General features: G+C 32.8%; 1 protein-coding gene across 6 annotated transcripts in view; it reads right to left on the minus strand.

Annotated features, from left to right (window-relative positions):
- Window positions 1–16,443, minus strand: part of DGKB (diacylglycerol kinase beta) — a 643,035-nt gene that overhangs the window by 282,134 nt on the left and 344,458 nt on the right. For all 6 annotated transcript variants that reach the window (XM_045565381.1, XM_045565377.1, XM_045565376.1 and 3 more), the window contains one exon: window positions 1,981–2,045. In XM_045565381.1, coding sequence (XP_045421337.1) covers window positions 1,981–2,045 — 65 coding nt within the window. The remainder of the gene's footprint in view (window positions 1–1,980; window positions 2,046–16,443) is intronic.

Genomic DNA, 16,443 nt, shown 5'->3' on the forward strand with positions numbered 1-16,443 from the left:
TGTACCTCTCTATACTTTTAATTCTCTTTCTCTCTCTTCCTTTCTCTGTCTCTCTGCCTTTTTTTAATTGCTGTTTCTCTCTTTTTCTCTCTCTCTCTGTCTTTCTCTCCTGCCTAACTTTGTGACAGTAATGCCTTATAGCTTGCGAAAGTTTTTGTTTTCCCTGTGTTTCTTAAAGCCTTTCATGGGCTCTTATATTGTTCAACTCCTGCAGGGGTACATTGAATGCTACATTTTCCAAACAGATTTTTTTCACTTGAAACCTTTTTAAACATATGAATATAAAGTCATGAACCCTTCATAGAATGCCATTTGGAAAAGCACAGACTACTATATTTTATAATATGGTTTTGTGAATATTTATAACTATATTCATTTCCAGGATATTCAAGGTATATCATTGAGTACTACAATCTATACAGTGAATATAATTTCATTATCATATCAATTTATTTTCATATATTTCGTGAATTAAGATTAATTCCTGTAAAATGATAATGTTTATTATAGATACAAAGAAAACTGATAGGTGCAAATTTTTAATTGAATACTTTTGATTTAAATTTGTAATGCACTTGGAGAGAAATTCAAACAGTAAGTACAAAAAGGCACAAAAGAAAAATTCAATTGTCACACTACTACTTTGTTCCTCTCACCCGAAGCAACTAGGGTTACAAGATTTTTGTGAACACTTCTGAAGATAATTATGTGTACACATAAATATCCTTATATATATTTTTTCTATTTTCTTTGAAACAAAAATTATAGCTTTCTGAACTATGAAGAATAAAATCAAACCATAGGGCTGTGATTTCTGATTTATAGGGTAAGAAACAACCTGAGGCAATACCTAATGGAGGTATTAGAAATAAGTTTTATTTTTTTTACTAAAACATTTTAATAGATAAATTTAGTGAAATCACATAGGACCTCACTAATCATGAAACTATTGACTATAATGATTCTTGCATAAAATAGTACACTCAAGTCTATATTTTAGAAAATTTTAAATTTTTAAATACATTTTAATAGCATTTATTTATTATAAAGCCACATGGAAGAAAATTATATCAATGTACTCATGTGGGACAAAATTAAAATAAACATAAGAATTTCCTCTTACAGTTATCTAATAAATGTTCTATAGATAGCATTCATGGTAAGATGCCAGCTTAACCAAATACAGAGACCATAGAGTCTTTGGATTTGAATATTAATATATGAAGTCTCTTAAATATATAGAAATGCTGATTATGATTTTATAAAATGGGTATAATTGAGGCAAAAGGTGATTCACTTCTTCTGCTCCATTTTTCTGGGGGAGTGCAGTGGAGAGCAACCCCTATTTCCTTCTAGAAATGGGGAAGAAACAGAGCCAAAGCTTTCCCTATTTCCTTGAGTAGCCGCTAAGGTCAGTGTCAACATTTTAAAGGGATAGCCTATTGCTATTATAATAAAAGTGATTTTGGTTTTTTTTCTTGAAGAAAATGTCTCTAAAAATAGTTTATATTGGCAAAGATATTACTCTGGCTTATTTTGCATTTAGTTGAGGCCCATATGGGGTGGATAGTCCAAAGACTGGAGGACTCATATGATACCTATGTAACACGCAGTTACTCAGCATTATCAAATTAGAACCCCACATTTTCCCTTGGGATTATGGATTGTCACATACCAAACTATTCAAAGACTTCCAGTATGTCTTAATAAATTTTCACCTTAATTATTTTCACCTTATACTTGAAATACTTCTTTTACAGCACATAAGAATGGAATCGAGATGACCACATTGCATTCCCCATTATAGCCCCATTAAAACCTAAGAAGAAAAATTCAATTCATTTATATTTTCATCTTAATATTTACACAAACACTGAGCCTCCTTCAGTCACTATATATAAAATTTTTAATACCATATAGTGATCTTTTTATGACATAATTCAGCAACCACAATTACCATTTCATCATCTGTTGTCTTACCTACTGTTGAATTTCTCTGGGTGTTTTTCTCTCATGATGTGAAATCTGTGCGCAATGGAAGCATCCTAAGGGGAGAAAACAGAAAGCAAAACAGGAAAGTTTAGGATCCTATTATCTTGTGGAAATATAGATTAAATAGAAACAATATTTTAAAATTAACATTTTCTTCACAATACTATTACCAAGAAGATGTTCTGAAATTAGGCAAAAATGTATAATCCACATAAATTCTGTGCAAGTGTGATTTATTTAATCATTTCACAATTGATTACTTCTCACATTTGCATCTAGAAATTTATTTCTATTTAATTTTATATATCTCCTTAAATAACTGATTTTGGCCCTGTACTCAAAGCATGTTTAAGATAGCACATATAAGCATAAATGCCAAATAATAATTGAAAATATTGTTAAACAAGAGTTAGAAGGATGGCCTAAGAGGACAAATGATCAAGTAGAGATGCTCCTAGTCCTTTGAGATCAATTACGGGTAAAAAGACAATGTGAGGGTGCCTATCTAGCAAAGGTAAGTATGATACCTGACTTCAGGGTTTGCTCAGTATGTCTCGATGTGGAATTAATTACTGTATCACAAGCAACTTTCTGGCATATCTTGACTTACCATGCTTAATAGAGAAAAACAATAAAGAGAAATATTTATTTTTGGAGAACTGATGGCAAGCGTAATTTGCCTCTGACACCCCAAATGTATCAGTTTTGAACTCTAATGGACATCTCTTACTTTTAGAAAATGCATTCAGATTTTTTTCTATGAAACAGAAATCATACTGGGTGTGTTAGACTGGTGGAATATTGTGATCCAAGCTCTTCAAGAACATGCTGCTCTGACTCTAAACAGTTAACCCTGTTATTCCAAGTAAGAAGATATTTTCTCATTCTTTATCCACACGATTCATCACTCAAATGAGAAACTAATATATTTACCAATCATCTCAGTAGAAAAGGGCTATTGTTGTGATTAACTATTAATTTTGTTTCATCAGGGAGATAAAAGAAAAAGAAAATCAAACACAAAGGAAATAAAGAAGTTGTGTATTTGAGAGAATCCTAAAAACACTAATCAAGGATTAAAAGTCTAATGAATGAAATGAAAGGGCTAATGTGCTTACTCATGCATAACAAAGCATGAGGCACAACAAGAGAGGGACCAATGCCCACTGCAGATGGCAGAGAGCTGCTTTTCCCTGCAAGATAGAGCTAACTGTGTATTTTTCTGTCCGAACATTTGATATTCTAAATAATATCAAGTAACCGAATTAATCCACAAATGAAAAGGACAAAAAGATATAAATAGATGTATATAGAAGCAACACTTATAATGAACTAAAAAAACAATCCTCTGTAGTTTGATATTCTAAGATATAATGTTGTTATATATACATAATCAACTTCCTGGTTTGCTAGGAAGAAAGCATTTCAAGACAGTTCACTTTTACCAGCCCAATAACTCTGAAATCTAGTCACAGAATTTCTTTTTTTTAAATTTAATTCTTGCTAATAGATCATAAACATATTATATTTTAGAATATAAAGTTATCTTACTGTGGTATGAAATTATAGAAAAAAATCTGAATTGGACTATGTATGGTATATATGTAGCATGATCATTAACTGATTTTTAAAAAAGCATTTACTTGAACTTCAATCACAAATCCATTGCGAAACCAATTTGGAATACCTTTTAATTAAATGCATACATCCAGCATACCAGTTAAACAAAAACAAAGAAATATGAAATCAAGTACTAAGAATGAATGATCAATACTGGTTACCCATAGGGAGAATATCACTGAATTTATTTCTGCTTGAATTATTTGTTTCTGCTAATTTGGGAAAACTAAGATTTTTAGAAATAGATTGTGTAGTATAATTTTATTTACATGTATATATTCTTGCAATAACAAATCTCTTCCTTTCCAAAAGAACATAAACAGGACAGAGAAAGTGAGTAGAGGAGAAGGGAGGAGAAGAAAGAAGACAGAGATGTCAAAAAAACATTTACGTACACTGGACCATAATTGGGTAAACTATTAGAAATATAGAACAGCAAATAGCCAAAGATAAACTTAATATTAGCTCTATCTCCAAGATACTCGGGCAATAGATCATTTTAGTAAAGGGTGGAGTGGGGGATAAAATCTAGCCCTGGAACACTGGCAGGCCTTTTCCTTGTGTTGAATGGGTTCCACCACAAAGAGAGAGCAGACATTGCTGACTACAGGATTGATAAGGAACAATGACAGCAGGTGTTCATTTGGATAAGAATTCAGACCAAATTCACAAGGGACCCTGTCCCTTTGGCATAACCCCAAGGGGCTTGAAAGAGTATTGGCAAACGCTGCAAACTTATCCAGACGCCATCTTTCAGGGATACTTGGGATTCTCTAAAGAGAGATCAAACAAGAAAAAGCTAAAATGGCAATTTTTAATAAATTTTACCCTTTCATCTTTATGAAGTTTTTTAGGGCACAGAAATTAAATCAGCATCTCTTCTACTTCCTAGAATAGGGAAATTCTGAATCCAGACAGACTTTCCACTTCCAAAACTGAGAGCAACAGCTTTATTATCTTTAAAAAAGGATACTGATACCCCTTTAAAGTATCTTGGTGGAGAGTTAATGAGATTTTTCTTTACAGAAATTGGATCAATGCTCTGTATAGCTGGTATGTTCTTGTAATTTATATACATACCAGAATTTTCTTGAAGGTAAAAGGAGATGCTAAAATATGGTAAAATTGCAGAATTTTGAAATATCTATTTATTGACTCAAATGGATTTTATTATTTCTTGAACTTATAGTTTTACTTTAAATTACTTAAAAATCATATCTAAGAAGTAAAAATAAAATATATCAATTTTACTCAAGCAAAACAAATTTAAACCTCATTGTGTTATTTAAAGAGTAAAGATGTAAACAATAATTTTTCTTGCTATATATTTATACATATTTAAATATATGCATATCAAAGAATCAGCTTCTTAGCCAAATCTTTTTCAAATAATCTGTCACTGGTATTTTTCTGATGAGTGTTTTGTTCTTTTTCTTCTGTATGGTCCTATTTTTTATTTTTTTAAATAAAATTTCCCCAAATCTCTAAAGTTACATTTTAGAATATTCACTTAAAAAACTTTTATTTTCTATGAATCATAAAATTTTAAATTGAGAAAATATTCTATAAGTGTTTGTATACCTGAGCCTATAGCAAATTCTACTAAGAGGAGGGTGTTATCAATACTAAATTTTTTATTGAAATATAAAATATATCTGTCCAAATATTGTCATAGGTACTATATCTTTTATTCCATTTTAAGAATCTTTCTCTTATAAAATCTGTCAAATAAGTTGTTATAATTTTTGATTATTTGACCATTGGACTGTACTAAATGCCTTCTCAATTTTATTCTATTGCAAGATAGAACATAAATTTAGCCAATTAGAAATGAGCATCATCAAAGAGTTATTCCAAAATGCAACTGGAGAATTTAAAATTAAATCTTATATGAGTTTTCATTGTTGAAATAATTAAGTTTTTCCTTGTTTTTGGAGGGATAAATTTTAATGTCTCCCTGTGTGCAAGCTTTCTGCCTCCCCCCCCCCCCAATAATTGCAATTTGCTAACAAGTTTCAAAGCTGAAGTTTTTGGTGCTTCACTTGTTGAATATTTTATTAAAGATTAAAAAATTGGTGATTTTCTTTTCCTTTTTTTGAAGTATTATTACATGCCAAAAAATCACCAATTTTAAGTGTGTAATTCAATGAGTTTTGACAAAGGTGTACAATAACCATCATCTTCTCATATGCTTTTTTCCATTCCTGTTTCTTCTTGTGTGGACTACATGTTCAACTTTTATCCATTTTATCTATGTATATTCAACTGACTTGGTTCAAGTTTCAGTGCTAAAATTTACTGGATATTGCCCTTGAAAAGTTTGCTTAGATTTTCAATGCTGTCATCTTCCTATCTTAAAATAAGAATGATATTAATAATACTTGCTTTGCTATGAAGAGCCAATGTTATAATACGTGGAAGACAATTAGAATTGTGCCTGGCATATAGAAAGTAAGAAAATAAACGTTAGCTGTTATTTTTGTAGAAATATATTTATAGGTTTTGAGATTCATATTATTTTCTCCTTAGGTTGTTTGAGATAGTAAATTAAATAAATTGCATAACGCTTAAATGAAGTACATGGGAAAAGTTATGCTTTGGTATTCAAAATTTTGTGGATTTTAGAAAAGGTTATACTGTACAGGTCTGATAAATTATGTAACAAATCTAAAAGGGTCAGGGATAGCACACTGTAATTAAACTTCACATAAATGTTTCTGCACTAGTACATATGAATATTGACTCAAGGAAGGATAAATTCACATTGCAAGATTGGGCTAACTATATTTAATAGTTACATTACAAACACTGCACTTTGTAACATTAAAAAGAGCATGTCAGTTCAGGTTATATTTCTTACCAAATAAACTATTAAAATTTGGTTTTTACAGCTTTAGATTGACCTTTTCGATAAGAGATTATGGTTCCATAATATATTTCCCATTTGTTATAAGCAATCTTTGCTCTTCTGACAATTTTTACCTGAATGTACTATTTACATAAGGCACTACCTTTACCTGTTAATATTTATTTAAGAAAATTACAACAGTAGCCACAAGTGAGATTATTTCACAGGCAGATTTTACCAGATATTGATAACTATTGCACTGGGTTGATAAATAAAGCCAGGAGGTTTTAATTTCTATGTGCCAGAATAGTTAATAATGCATGGAAATTATTTGCTCTTTGAAGTTTTTAAGGAATCATTTGTGAATTGTCGTGGCATTGTTTACAGGAACTAAGAATTTGGTTTTCTTAATTTCTGTGACTGATTTAGATTTTCTATGTCCACATAAATTAATTGAAAGATCATTTTTATGAAGCCATCAATAGTGAGCTGAATGATGTCCCCTCAGTGATATCAGATCTTAATCCCTGGAACTTGGTATTAATAAATTTACTGCAACTATGAACATGTTCATTCTTGGGACCTTTCTACCCTGCACTTTCTTTCTTTTGGTGTGGGAATGTCTATTACTGTAATATAATGCTTCTTCTACCACTGTGTTCTGAAAGCAGATAACTTGTTTTCTAGTTTCACAGGTCCACAAACGGAAAGGAATTTTACCGAAAGATGAATCATACCAAGTCTCACCCACACCTGATTTAGAAGATGAGATGTGGTACTCTGACCTGAAGACATTTAGATGAGATTTTCTACTTGAGTTAATGATGTAAAGGATTGAGATATTCAGGAGTATCAGAATGAGGTGAATGTATTTTGCACACAGAAAAGACAGGAATCTTTGGGGGCCAGAGGACAGAGGTAGTGGGATGAATGGTGACCCCAAAATATATCAAGTCATTATCCCTAGAACCTGGAAATGTTGTTTTATATGGTAAAGGTTTTGCAACTATGATTAAATTAAGGATTGTGAGGAAATGAGATTCCTTCACAAATGCCTTCACAAATGTTCTTCTGAGAGAGAGAGACAGAGAGAGAGATTAGACAGACAGAACAGGAAGAGGCAATGTGACTGCAGGGGCAGAGATTGGAATAGTGCAGCCATGACTCAAAGAATACTAAAGTCACCAGAACCTGAAAGTGGCAAGAAACATTTTTTCCCCTATGGTCTCTGGAAAGAGGACAAACCAGCTGACACCTTGATTTCAGTCCAGGGATGCTAAATTTGGATTTATGGTCTCGTGAACTGTAAGAGAATACTTCTGTGTTGTTTTAAGCCACCAAGTTTGTGGTAATTTATTACAGCAGGCATGGGAAACTTATATATTATCTATTAATATTGATGTAGGTTTTGTTGAGAAAACCATTATTTTATAATATTTCATTTTTTCAGAATCCATGATTATTTTTATCCTCTCAGTTCAAATTTGCTTTACTTTTTGTATTTAACATGATGTTTACAATCTATAATATAATTTAGTAAAAAGGAATATGAGCAAATTAGAATAGGCATTACAAAGATTATATATATGTCAACACCACAAAATGGGCATGAAACAAACAGTAAAACCCTAGAGAAAAAAGACTTACTTAACCTCAGATACCACTGCTGGGTATCTATTTAACTTTGCATTGGAGGACTTTAGAAATGCAATAGATCAAGAATAAAACAATAAAAGTTGTAGGTATTATAAAGAAAATGAAAAACTATTATTATTTATCAATGACATAATGTTCTGTCTAGAAAATCAAATAAATTAATGGAAATCCATATAAATTAAGAAAAGAGTTTAAATAGTTGTCTAGATATAGGAATAGCATATAAAAATTAGAATTGACCACACTAAAACACAGTAATAGAAAATAATGTCACTTACAATGGCAATAGTGATTACAAATATCTAGGGAAAAAAATCTACCAATGTGAGCCTGACAGGAGAAAATGATAATTACTGAAGGATGAAAAAAATCAATAGAGATGCCCACTATGTTGAGTTAAAAAGATTTAGGAAGTTAAGGTTAAAATATCTGAGGGATGGTACAAGTTCTTCTGAAGATGGCCTTGAGAGGAATAGACATCCAGTCCCAGATAACTTTTCATTGAGGTATCCAGGACCCTAATCCTGCTTTCTTTCCTCCCATCTGCTGCTTGGGATCTCAATTGGCTACATCAACCAGAAACAAAAGGGCAAGGGAACCCTGATATGATCTACGCAGACACTGTCCAGGCAGACAGCAGAATGGAGAAGAGCAGAGAGATCTACAGAGGCAAACAGAAGCAATCTGGAAAACAGGGATCACAGCCCTTGAGATTCAATGCTTATGGCAGAATTGGAAGGTATGAGTACACAAAAGTATAAGAAATGTCTGTGCCAAATCTATGTGGAAGAATTGACACAATTATTAATTAAAGTAACCACTGGAATATCCATACAAGTATAATTTAAGAGATACATGTGTATAGAGAGTATGTAAATTTTTAATTAATCAAATAAAATTGTTATTACATGGTACCTAGAAATACTAAACTTTCTCACTCAAAAAACCAAAACACTTGAAACTGAATTATTTCAGAAAATGAAACCAGAGTTGTCATTTTTATAAAACAGCACCCTAAAAGCTTAGATTTATGTATTGAAAGTACAGTGTATACACAGAAAATTTCAAGGCTTTTCAAAGAATTATGTATCTCACATAAATATATTTTCCAATATGAATTATGGATTAAACTTTTACATTTAAATGTAATTAAGATTAAAAATGTTTCATTAAATCTACGGATTTAATTTATAGATTAATAATCTTTTGTCACATTTAACGTTCCCTAGTGGTAGGAGTCACCCCGTACTGTGGGCCTCGGTGTGTGTAGGGCTATCCACTTTACACGGAATGACGCCAGACAGGTAAGTGGTAGTTGTGCTTTGTAATCTTTTTAGAATTTTATTTTTATTTCTTCTTTCATCATGTTAGGCTCTTTAATGTTCATGTCTTGCTGTAAGAAACATGCCTGTCCCTAGCAGTTTCTTCCTGTTTGTCTGATTGTAATTTTCACATTTCGAAAAGAAATGAAAGCTTAGAATATTCTATCTAGAACTGACCTTAAACAGTGCTCATAGACTAGACCACCAAAGTGGTTGCAACAAAGCCAAGATGGGTCTGGAATATGCCAATAAGCATAAAAAAGCTGGACTAAACGTGTATGGGGTTATCCTATAAGTGAATTTTAGAAATTTTGTGCATAATCTTTGAGTTAATCATTACAACTAATCCTATGCATTTTATAATGCTTACTTCCTAGCTCATCATTTTACTCCAAAAATGGACAAAGATGGGCAGATTTTACTTAAGTTTTAATAATCATATTGAATATTCCTCTTGTTTATATATTTCATATAGTAAAGGTCATGAAACCAGACAGAGTAGTTCAGGAGGAAATAGCAAAAAATATTTGACCTCAGAGAACTGGAGATATCTACCAAGTAGAAAACATAAATCGTAAGTCTCACTCTTCCTCTTTCTTGTACACATAACATATGCCATTAACACAGCCAGAATACTTTTGGAATAGTTTCTTCACATAATTAACTTTAAGCTTCGTGAACAAACTTATAGAAATAATAACAAACTTATTATGGACTTACTATAACAAATATAAGGTTTATATGATTAAAATGCTCCCTTACATACAAATTTTCTTCTATTAATATTTAACAAATTCCTGACTTGTTTTTATTAAATGAAATAGACTAGCTTTCTCTCAAAGCACTTCCTTTAATTTAAAATTCTTTGATTTGGAGGCCCAGAAATCTCAAATGAAGCAAATGGTACACTGTACATGATTAGCAATTGAATCAAAAGTGTAATCCAACATGTCACAGAAGAAACAAATCAACGGTGTCTTAACACAGAATCCATCTACTTCCATAAGTGTCACTTAACTAGAAAATACTTGCTGAAAACCTTTTCTACGATGATCACAGGCCTAGAATTTTTCACAAGTTCTGCCAGTATCCACTGAATAATGTAGGGTTCCAATGTGTTTTTCAAGTTTTTGATCCCCCTCTAATAGAATTCTTATCTCCGAGTTTGCATTCTTCTTTCTCAATTATAAAAAAAAAAGTCAAGTATGTAAAATTCAAATAGTTTCAGTCTCTTTAGGAAGGGGAGAGACATGGGAAGATGATGAAGTGGAGGCAGGCCTTAAGCTTCAGATTTCTCTCTAAAACAGTATTCACTAAATAGCTTCAGTTAATGCAGAAAGGTTGGTTCAATCAATTACATTTATGTCTGAGGTTGCTTTGGTCATTACAGTATTCATTCAATCTGATAAAAGCTACAAATGTGTTCAGGGCTTTGATGTCATTTCAACAAACCTGCAAAGAAAGCCTTGTCATCTTTGAATGCCCAAGGGGTTGAAATGTGATAGCATAATGCTTGGCTTTGCAAAATAAATTCAAGTAAAAACATCATGTGTATTGTTCACCAGTCATTAAGCTGGGGCTGGGAATGACCAAAGTAGAAGGAGTGCAAACGGTAAATTGGGATGAGGTGGGGTGAGGAACAGATAGTGATATAGGTTGCCATGAAGCCTAATGTGAACACAAAGGAGGGGAAATGAGATAGAAGAAAACAAACAAACAAAAATATGTTTACTATCTGTAAATAGAAATGGCAATAGATCTCAAAGGTGAGGGAGGAAATAAGCCTGCACATAGGTCTCAGGGGTTCCCTGGAGGATTATATTGGGGAAGGGAACAGCAGGCTGAATAGTTTACTGGAACCAGAACTATAACTTATATAACTTTCATGGTGAAAGTCTGGAAGAAAGGCTTTCTATAACATTCATAACCTCAACGAATGACAATAGTGTTGATGTTGCATCAAGAACAAGGTGCTCAATGCAATTATATAGCTTTTAGCCCATTTAATCTCCTTAGCAAATCTATAAGGTAAATACTCTTTTAGAGAGAAACCTGAAATTTCATTGGTTCTTGTAACTCAGCATAAATCATCAAGCTGGAGTAGCCAGAACCTAAACCAGAATCTATGTGCCTACATGTAAATAGCATGTAGTCACGTAGTCCACTGTCTCTATAGGTGATGCCTTAAGAATTCTAAAAAGATTCTAGCTATATTATAGGAATGATTTCCAAAACATGATTATATTCTTTATATCTGAAAAACAATTATATCAATAGTTTGATTAATATCAATTAGATATCTCAAAGTGACAGTAGATACTATGTTTATTTGGTTCTCATTTCATCTAGGCAGCAACGTGTCCAGCTAAGAAAAATAAATAAATACTCAATTCCCTGGGTTCCTTTGTAACTAGAAATGTTTATCTAGATAGAGTCCTTTCTATCCTTCATCACCACCACCTTACTCACAGGAATGGGGATGCAATTCCATAAAGGTACAACAGATTATTTGAAAACATAAGAATAAAAGCCATTGCTAAGAACCACAAAGGGTAAAAAAAGAGCCTGGTCCTTTAAAACAACTTGAAGCTGCTACAGTACCTTTGAAGGTACTTCCTTCACTTGTCCTCTACATGGAAAAAGAAGGCCACAACTTGTGACTTTGTTATTGCTCCATGAAGCCAAACATAGCCCTAACTGAAACATAGGTAATTATTTCTCCAGCATCTCACTGCTCTGAGAACATGCAGATAGTCTGCTAATTCTATAATGGTGATTTCTATGAAATATTTCAGTCACTTATTTTTCTCTGTGGTTAAAATTATAATACTTTATATTTATACAGAGCTCCCTGATTTCTAAATGATTTTCCGGTAAATTATACATTTTGATCTCATTAATTTTGGTAAATTAGACATTTGACCTTTAATTAAAAAAAACAGAAACAGAGAAGATATTAATATTTCTATTTTAGAAAGAAAATATCTGTGTTTAAGGGGCTTTCCTGAGATTATGCAGTTTGCCAGAATTGAGACTGCATTTAGTCTTTAAATCCCTAATCCATGACTCATGGTGCTACTTCCATATCGAGCCAACCAATGTGGATCATTTGTGTGATGTTTATTTTGATGAGTAATCATCCCTGTCTTTTCTTTAAGATATTTCAACATTTATTGCTGTTAATGCCATTAGCATCTCATATTTTCTAAAACAACATATATTATTCTGAAAATCAGGAGAAGCTGCTTGTGTCCATAATTCTATTCTTAACCTAATGGTAGGTTTTATTTAATTAATGATGTATTTCCTAGGGGATGTTAGAAAACAAAATAATGTTGATTGGTTCTCCTTAAATGATAAACAGCATTTGTGCTTATTCTTTGTTCTCAATAATAAATATTATTTTAAATGTCCTTTTATGTAATCACAGTAATTAAAGAGAATAAAATCAGTAAATCACTATCTTGAGACTATAATCAGAGACTCCTAATTTATCTAACTTAAGTTAGAAGACTTGAGTCCAACATCCCTCAGCAAAAAATACCTTATGCCTCGATGTTACAAAGAACATCATAAAAAATGAGGGCAGAACTCCCACATCAGTAAACTATTACAGTATTTGAAAGAAAATAAAGGCCTATGACATCATCCTCCTAAATCATTAATAGTGAATTCACAAAAGACTTCAGAGATAAAATTAATACACTATAAATGTAATATAAAAACTAAAATCTATTCCCTATCTAGAAACATGTTTTAGGGAAAAAAAACCCAAAAAACTTATAAGAGAAAACTACTCTTGTTAGTCTTTGCTTTTACTACCCCGAAATGGAGTTGTAATTAGTCTATGGAGGATGTCCTCGTGGGCAGCAGAGAAAGGAGTAACACTCCCAATAGGGTTTGCACACTGGAGGAAGGAACAATCCAACCGTCCTGTGGGGATCTGAGCGGGGAGCTGTATTCTGGGACAGAGGTGATGGTTGAAGTTGAAAGCCCTGAAGGTAAATCCAAAAATTAACAACAAAATAACATATCAGATGTTGTTTTGCTAATGTTTAAAATATTTACTCCTATTTTTCCAGCCAAAAATAAAGATCTAATCCTTATGCAAGGAAAAATATGTTGGATTGTTTGAAGGTACATAAATATGGTTATCACATTTATTAGTGTGATACAGGTTATAGGCATGTACAGAAATAATGGATATTAGAAATACTGCTTTAATTTTTGTTTCATGTAAATCATGAATCCCGCATGAAGCGTCCCTGGGAAGTCCGTTCATGTGTTATGTGGATGTAAAATCTTAAGCTTCTAAATATCATCCACATGTCTTCCTGAGCAGTCATTACACATAATTTAGTATGGCGTGTTCTGCAAAAATGTGTAATAGTGGCTGATTGCTAAGACATATAACCCTCAAAAGTTATAATGTATAAAACTGTAACTATTTGTGATAAGACATGAACTGCTAACACATAAGAACCTACAACTTCCCCTACTGCCTATGCCAGTCAACGTCTTTCTCTCTCCCTGTCTGCTGCAATGAGAACGTTCAGATGCCTTTTGGACTGATTATCTGGAGAAAAGCACTATATGATAAAGAATCACTGTCCCCCCTAGGGCTGCTTACTAAGAGAGTATATAATTGGTCTGGGACACATCTTGTAGGGCTGTGTCATCAGAAGAGAGGAAAGGTCAAGATGGCAACGTGATGAAAAGGAAGTCAGTGAGTTCTGTTGAAGCTGGAGAGTTCAGAAGTACTGCAGAATGGAAGTGGACACACAATGTTAAAATGAGTTGCTGTTTTCAGGGGAAATATGAATACAGATGAAAGTTTCTGTTGGAGTCATCCTTTAAATTCAACTTTGCTCCAAAATAGGACTTCAGAGGTTATTTTTTCATAAGCACTTCAGGCATTTAATTAATTTATTTATTTTTATAGTTGTAAATAATTTAAAACTGTTGTTCTCTGAAATCTTCTTTCTATGGACATTTATTTTTCATGATGAAATATCTTAGAAGAAGAATATAAAAAGATTCTCCTTAGAATAGAATTGAGTATTTATAACTTCATGGTTTTGGAGTTGCCAATCAAATCTTTTCTTACAAATATGTGGGCTTTGTTGCCAACTGCCTGAGCTGAAAGTAGAGTTTTCCACAGTTGTTCTAGACCTGATGTCTTTCCAGGTCTGATCTTACTGGGTTCTGATTTGGGTTTTGCATCTGCTCAAGTCCACTCCACTCTAGTTGGCCAATATTATTTCACACACAGACATGGGCCTTTTGGATATATTAGACATTCTTCTCACATCTAAAGTCTGTACCCTGCTCTCCTTCCCTCTGTTACAAGAGGGCTTTCTTTCCTCCATTCTAAAACTAAACCCCCCATCTGTGCAGGAATCCTATTCCTTCTTAATCTCTCAAGAACCACAATACCTCTGGGATGTATTTTCTTTCTCTATTTTTATCCTTTCCTTACCTAGGTATCAATAATCTAAACAAAAATCTCTTAACTTTCTGTGTCTGAAAAATACTGTCACTTTCCTCTTTCATGTAAATTTTTAAAATAGTGACTAAAATTGTTATCTTCACTTCCTCACTTCCTCTGACTCCCTAACTCACCATAGTTTGCTTTCTCCTATGCTAGTAAAAGTATTGACTAGGTTGTCTCTCTCTGCTTCTTCTAATTGTCACTCCCTGTTCTACTGCAGTCTGATTATTTTCCTTCACTCCATTATAAATTAAATGCTGGACCTTCTGCCAATTCTCTCTCTCTCTCTTTCTTCTTCTTCTTCTTCTTTTGTTTTTTTATACATTTTCTTTCCTTGAGTTAGATCAGACCAACTCCTGGTTTTCCTCCTATTTTCTAGGCTGCTTTATCTCAGTGTACTTGGCAGGCTATTCCTCCCCTGGCTGTCTCTTCCATAATGACCTTCTGTGGGGTTCTGTCCTCATACTCTTTTTTCTAACTCAACACAAGTGAGCCTGAAAAAGAAAGACCTATAATTATGTAAGGGAGATATAACATGATTCTAAAAATAAGAACCATGTAAATGTTTTAAACAGAACATTATATTTGCACTTAGAGTGATCACTTTGTAACAGGAGTAAGGGTCTGAAAAAGGGCAAAATGCTTTATGAGTTGTCTCTTTAAAGCCCCTCACCCTTTTGAGGAATCAAAACTCACTCCTGCCCAAGGCCAGTAATCAAAGGGGCAGAAAAATATTCTTTATATTTTGCATCTTAAACTACAGGAGATAGCTAAACAGAATTGTCCTGTCCGGACACAGGTCACAAGATCATCTTCACCAGAGATGCTATAGTTAAACAACAATAGCCTGAAGCTAAAAATCTCCTTTAAAAGCTCTGTATTTCTGCTTAAAGGGAGGATGTTGTTCCTTTAAGACGAGAGTTTGCCATCCTCCTCATTTGCTAACAAATTAATAAACTTCTTTTTCCTTTTCCTCAAACTACTTGTCCTCTGTTCTTTGTTCAGCCTTGGAGACAAGCACCAAACTTTTGGTAACAACTTGGATATTGTAGGGATCATTCATTTGGTGGGTTCATTATTGCAGAGGAGATAACAGTTGAATTATAGCAGTAGTAGTATGGAGAGGAAAAGAGTACTTTTTCATGAAATGTTTGAGAGATAAATACTGGCCTTTGGGATTGATTGGATGTTACTTGTTTGAGTGGTAAGGGGGAGGAAGGGATAGGATATGACTCATTGGCTTTTCGCTTGGGTAATTAGATTGATGTTTTGCCTCCAACTGAGACAGAAATAACAGGAAGTTCAATAAAGATGACAAAGTCTTCTTTTGTCATACTGAATTTTTTTTGCTTGTTAAAAGTTTTATTAAAATGCAACATATAGTTTTTTGTGAGAGTACAAACTGGCAAATGGACACAACTGTGTCAACTACATCGAGAAATTTAAAAAAAAAAAAGCACATTTGTGTAATCTCAAAAGCCCAGCTCCCAGAATGAGTTTTTTTTTTTTTTTTT

Source organism: Lemur catta, chromosome 11 (assembly GCF_020740605.2).
Source record: "Lemur catta isolate mLemCat1 chromosome 11, mLemCat1.pri, whole genome shotgun sequence".
Lineage (NCBI taxonomy): Eukaryota > Metazoa > Chordata > Mammalia > Primates > Lemuridae > Lemur > Lemur catta.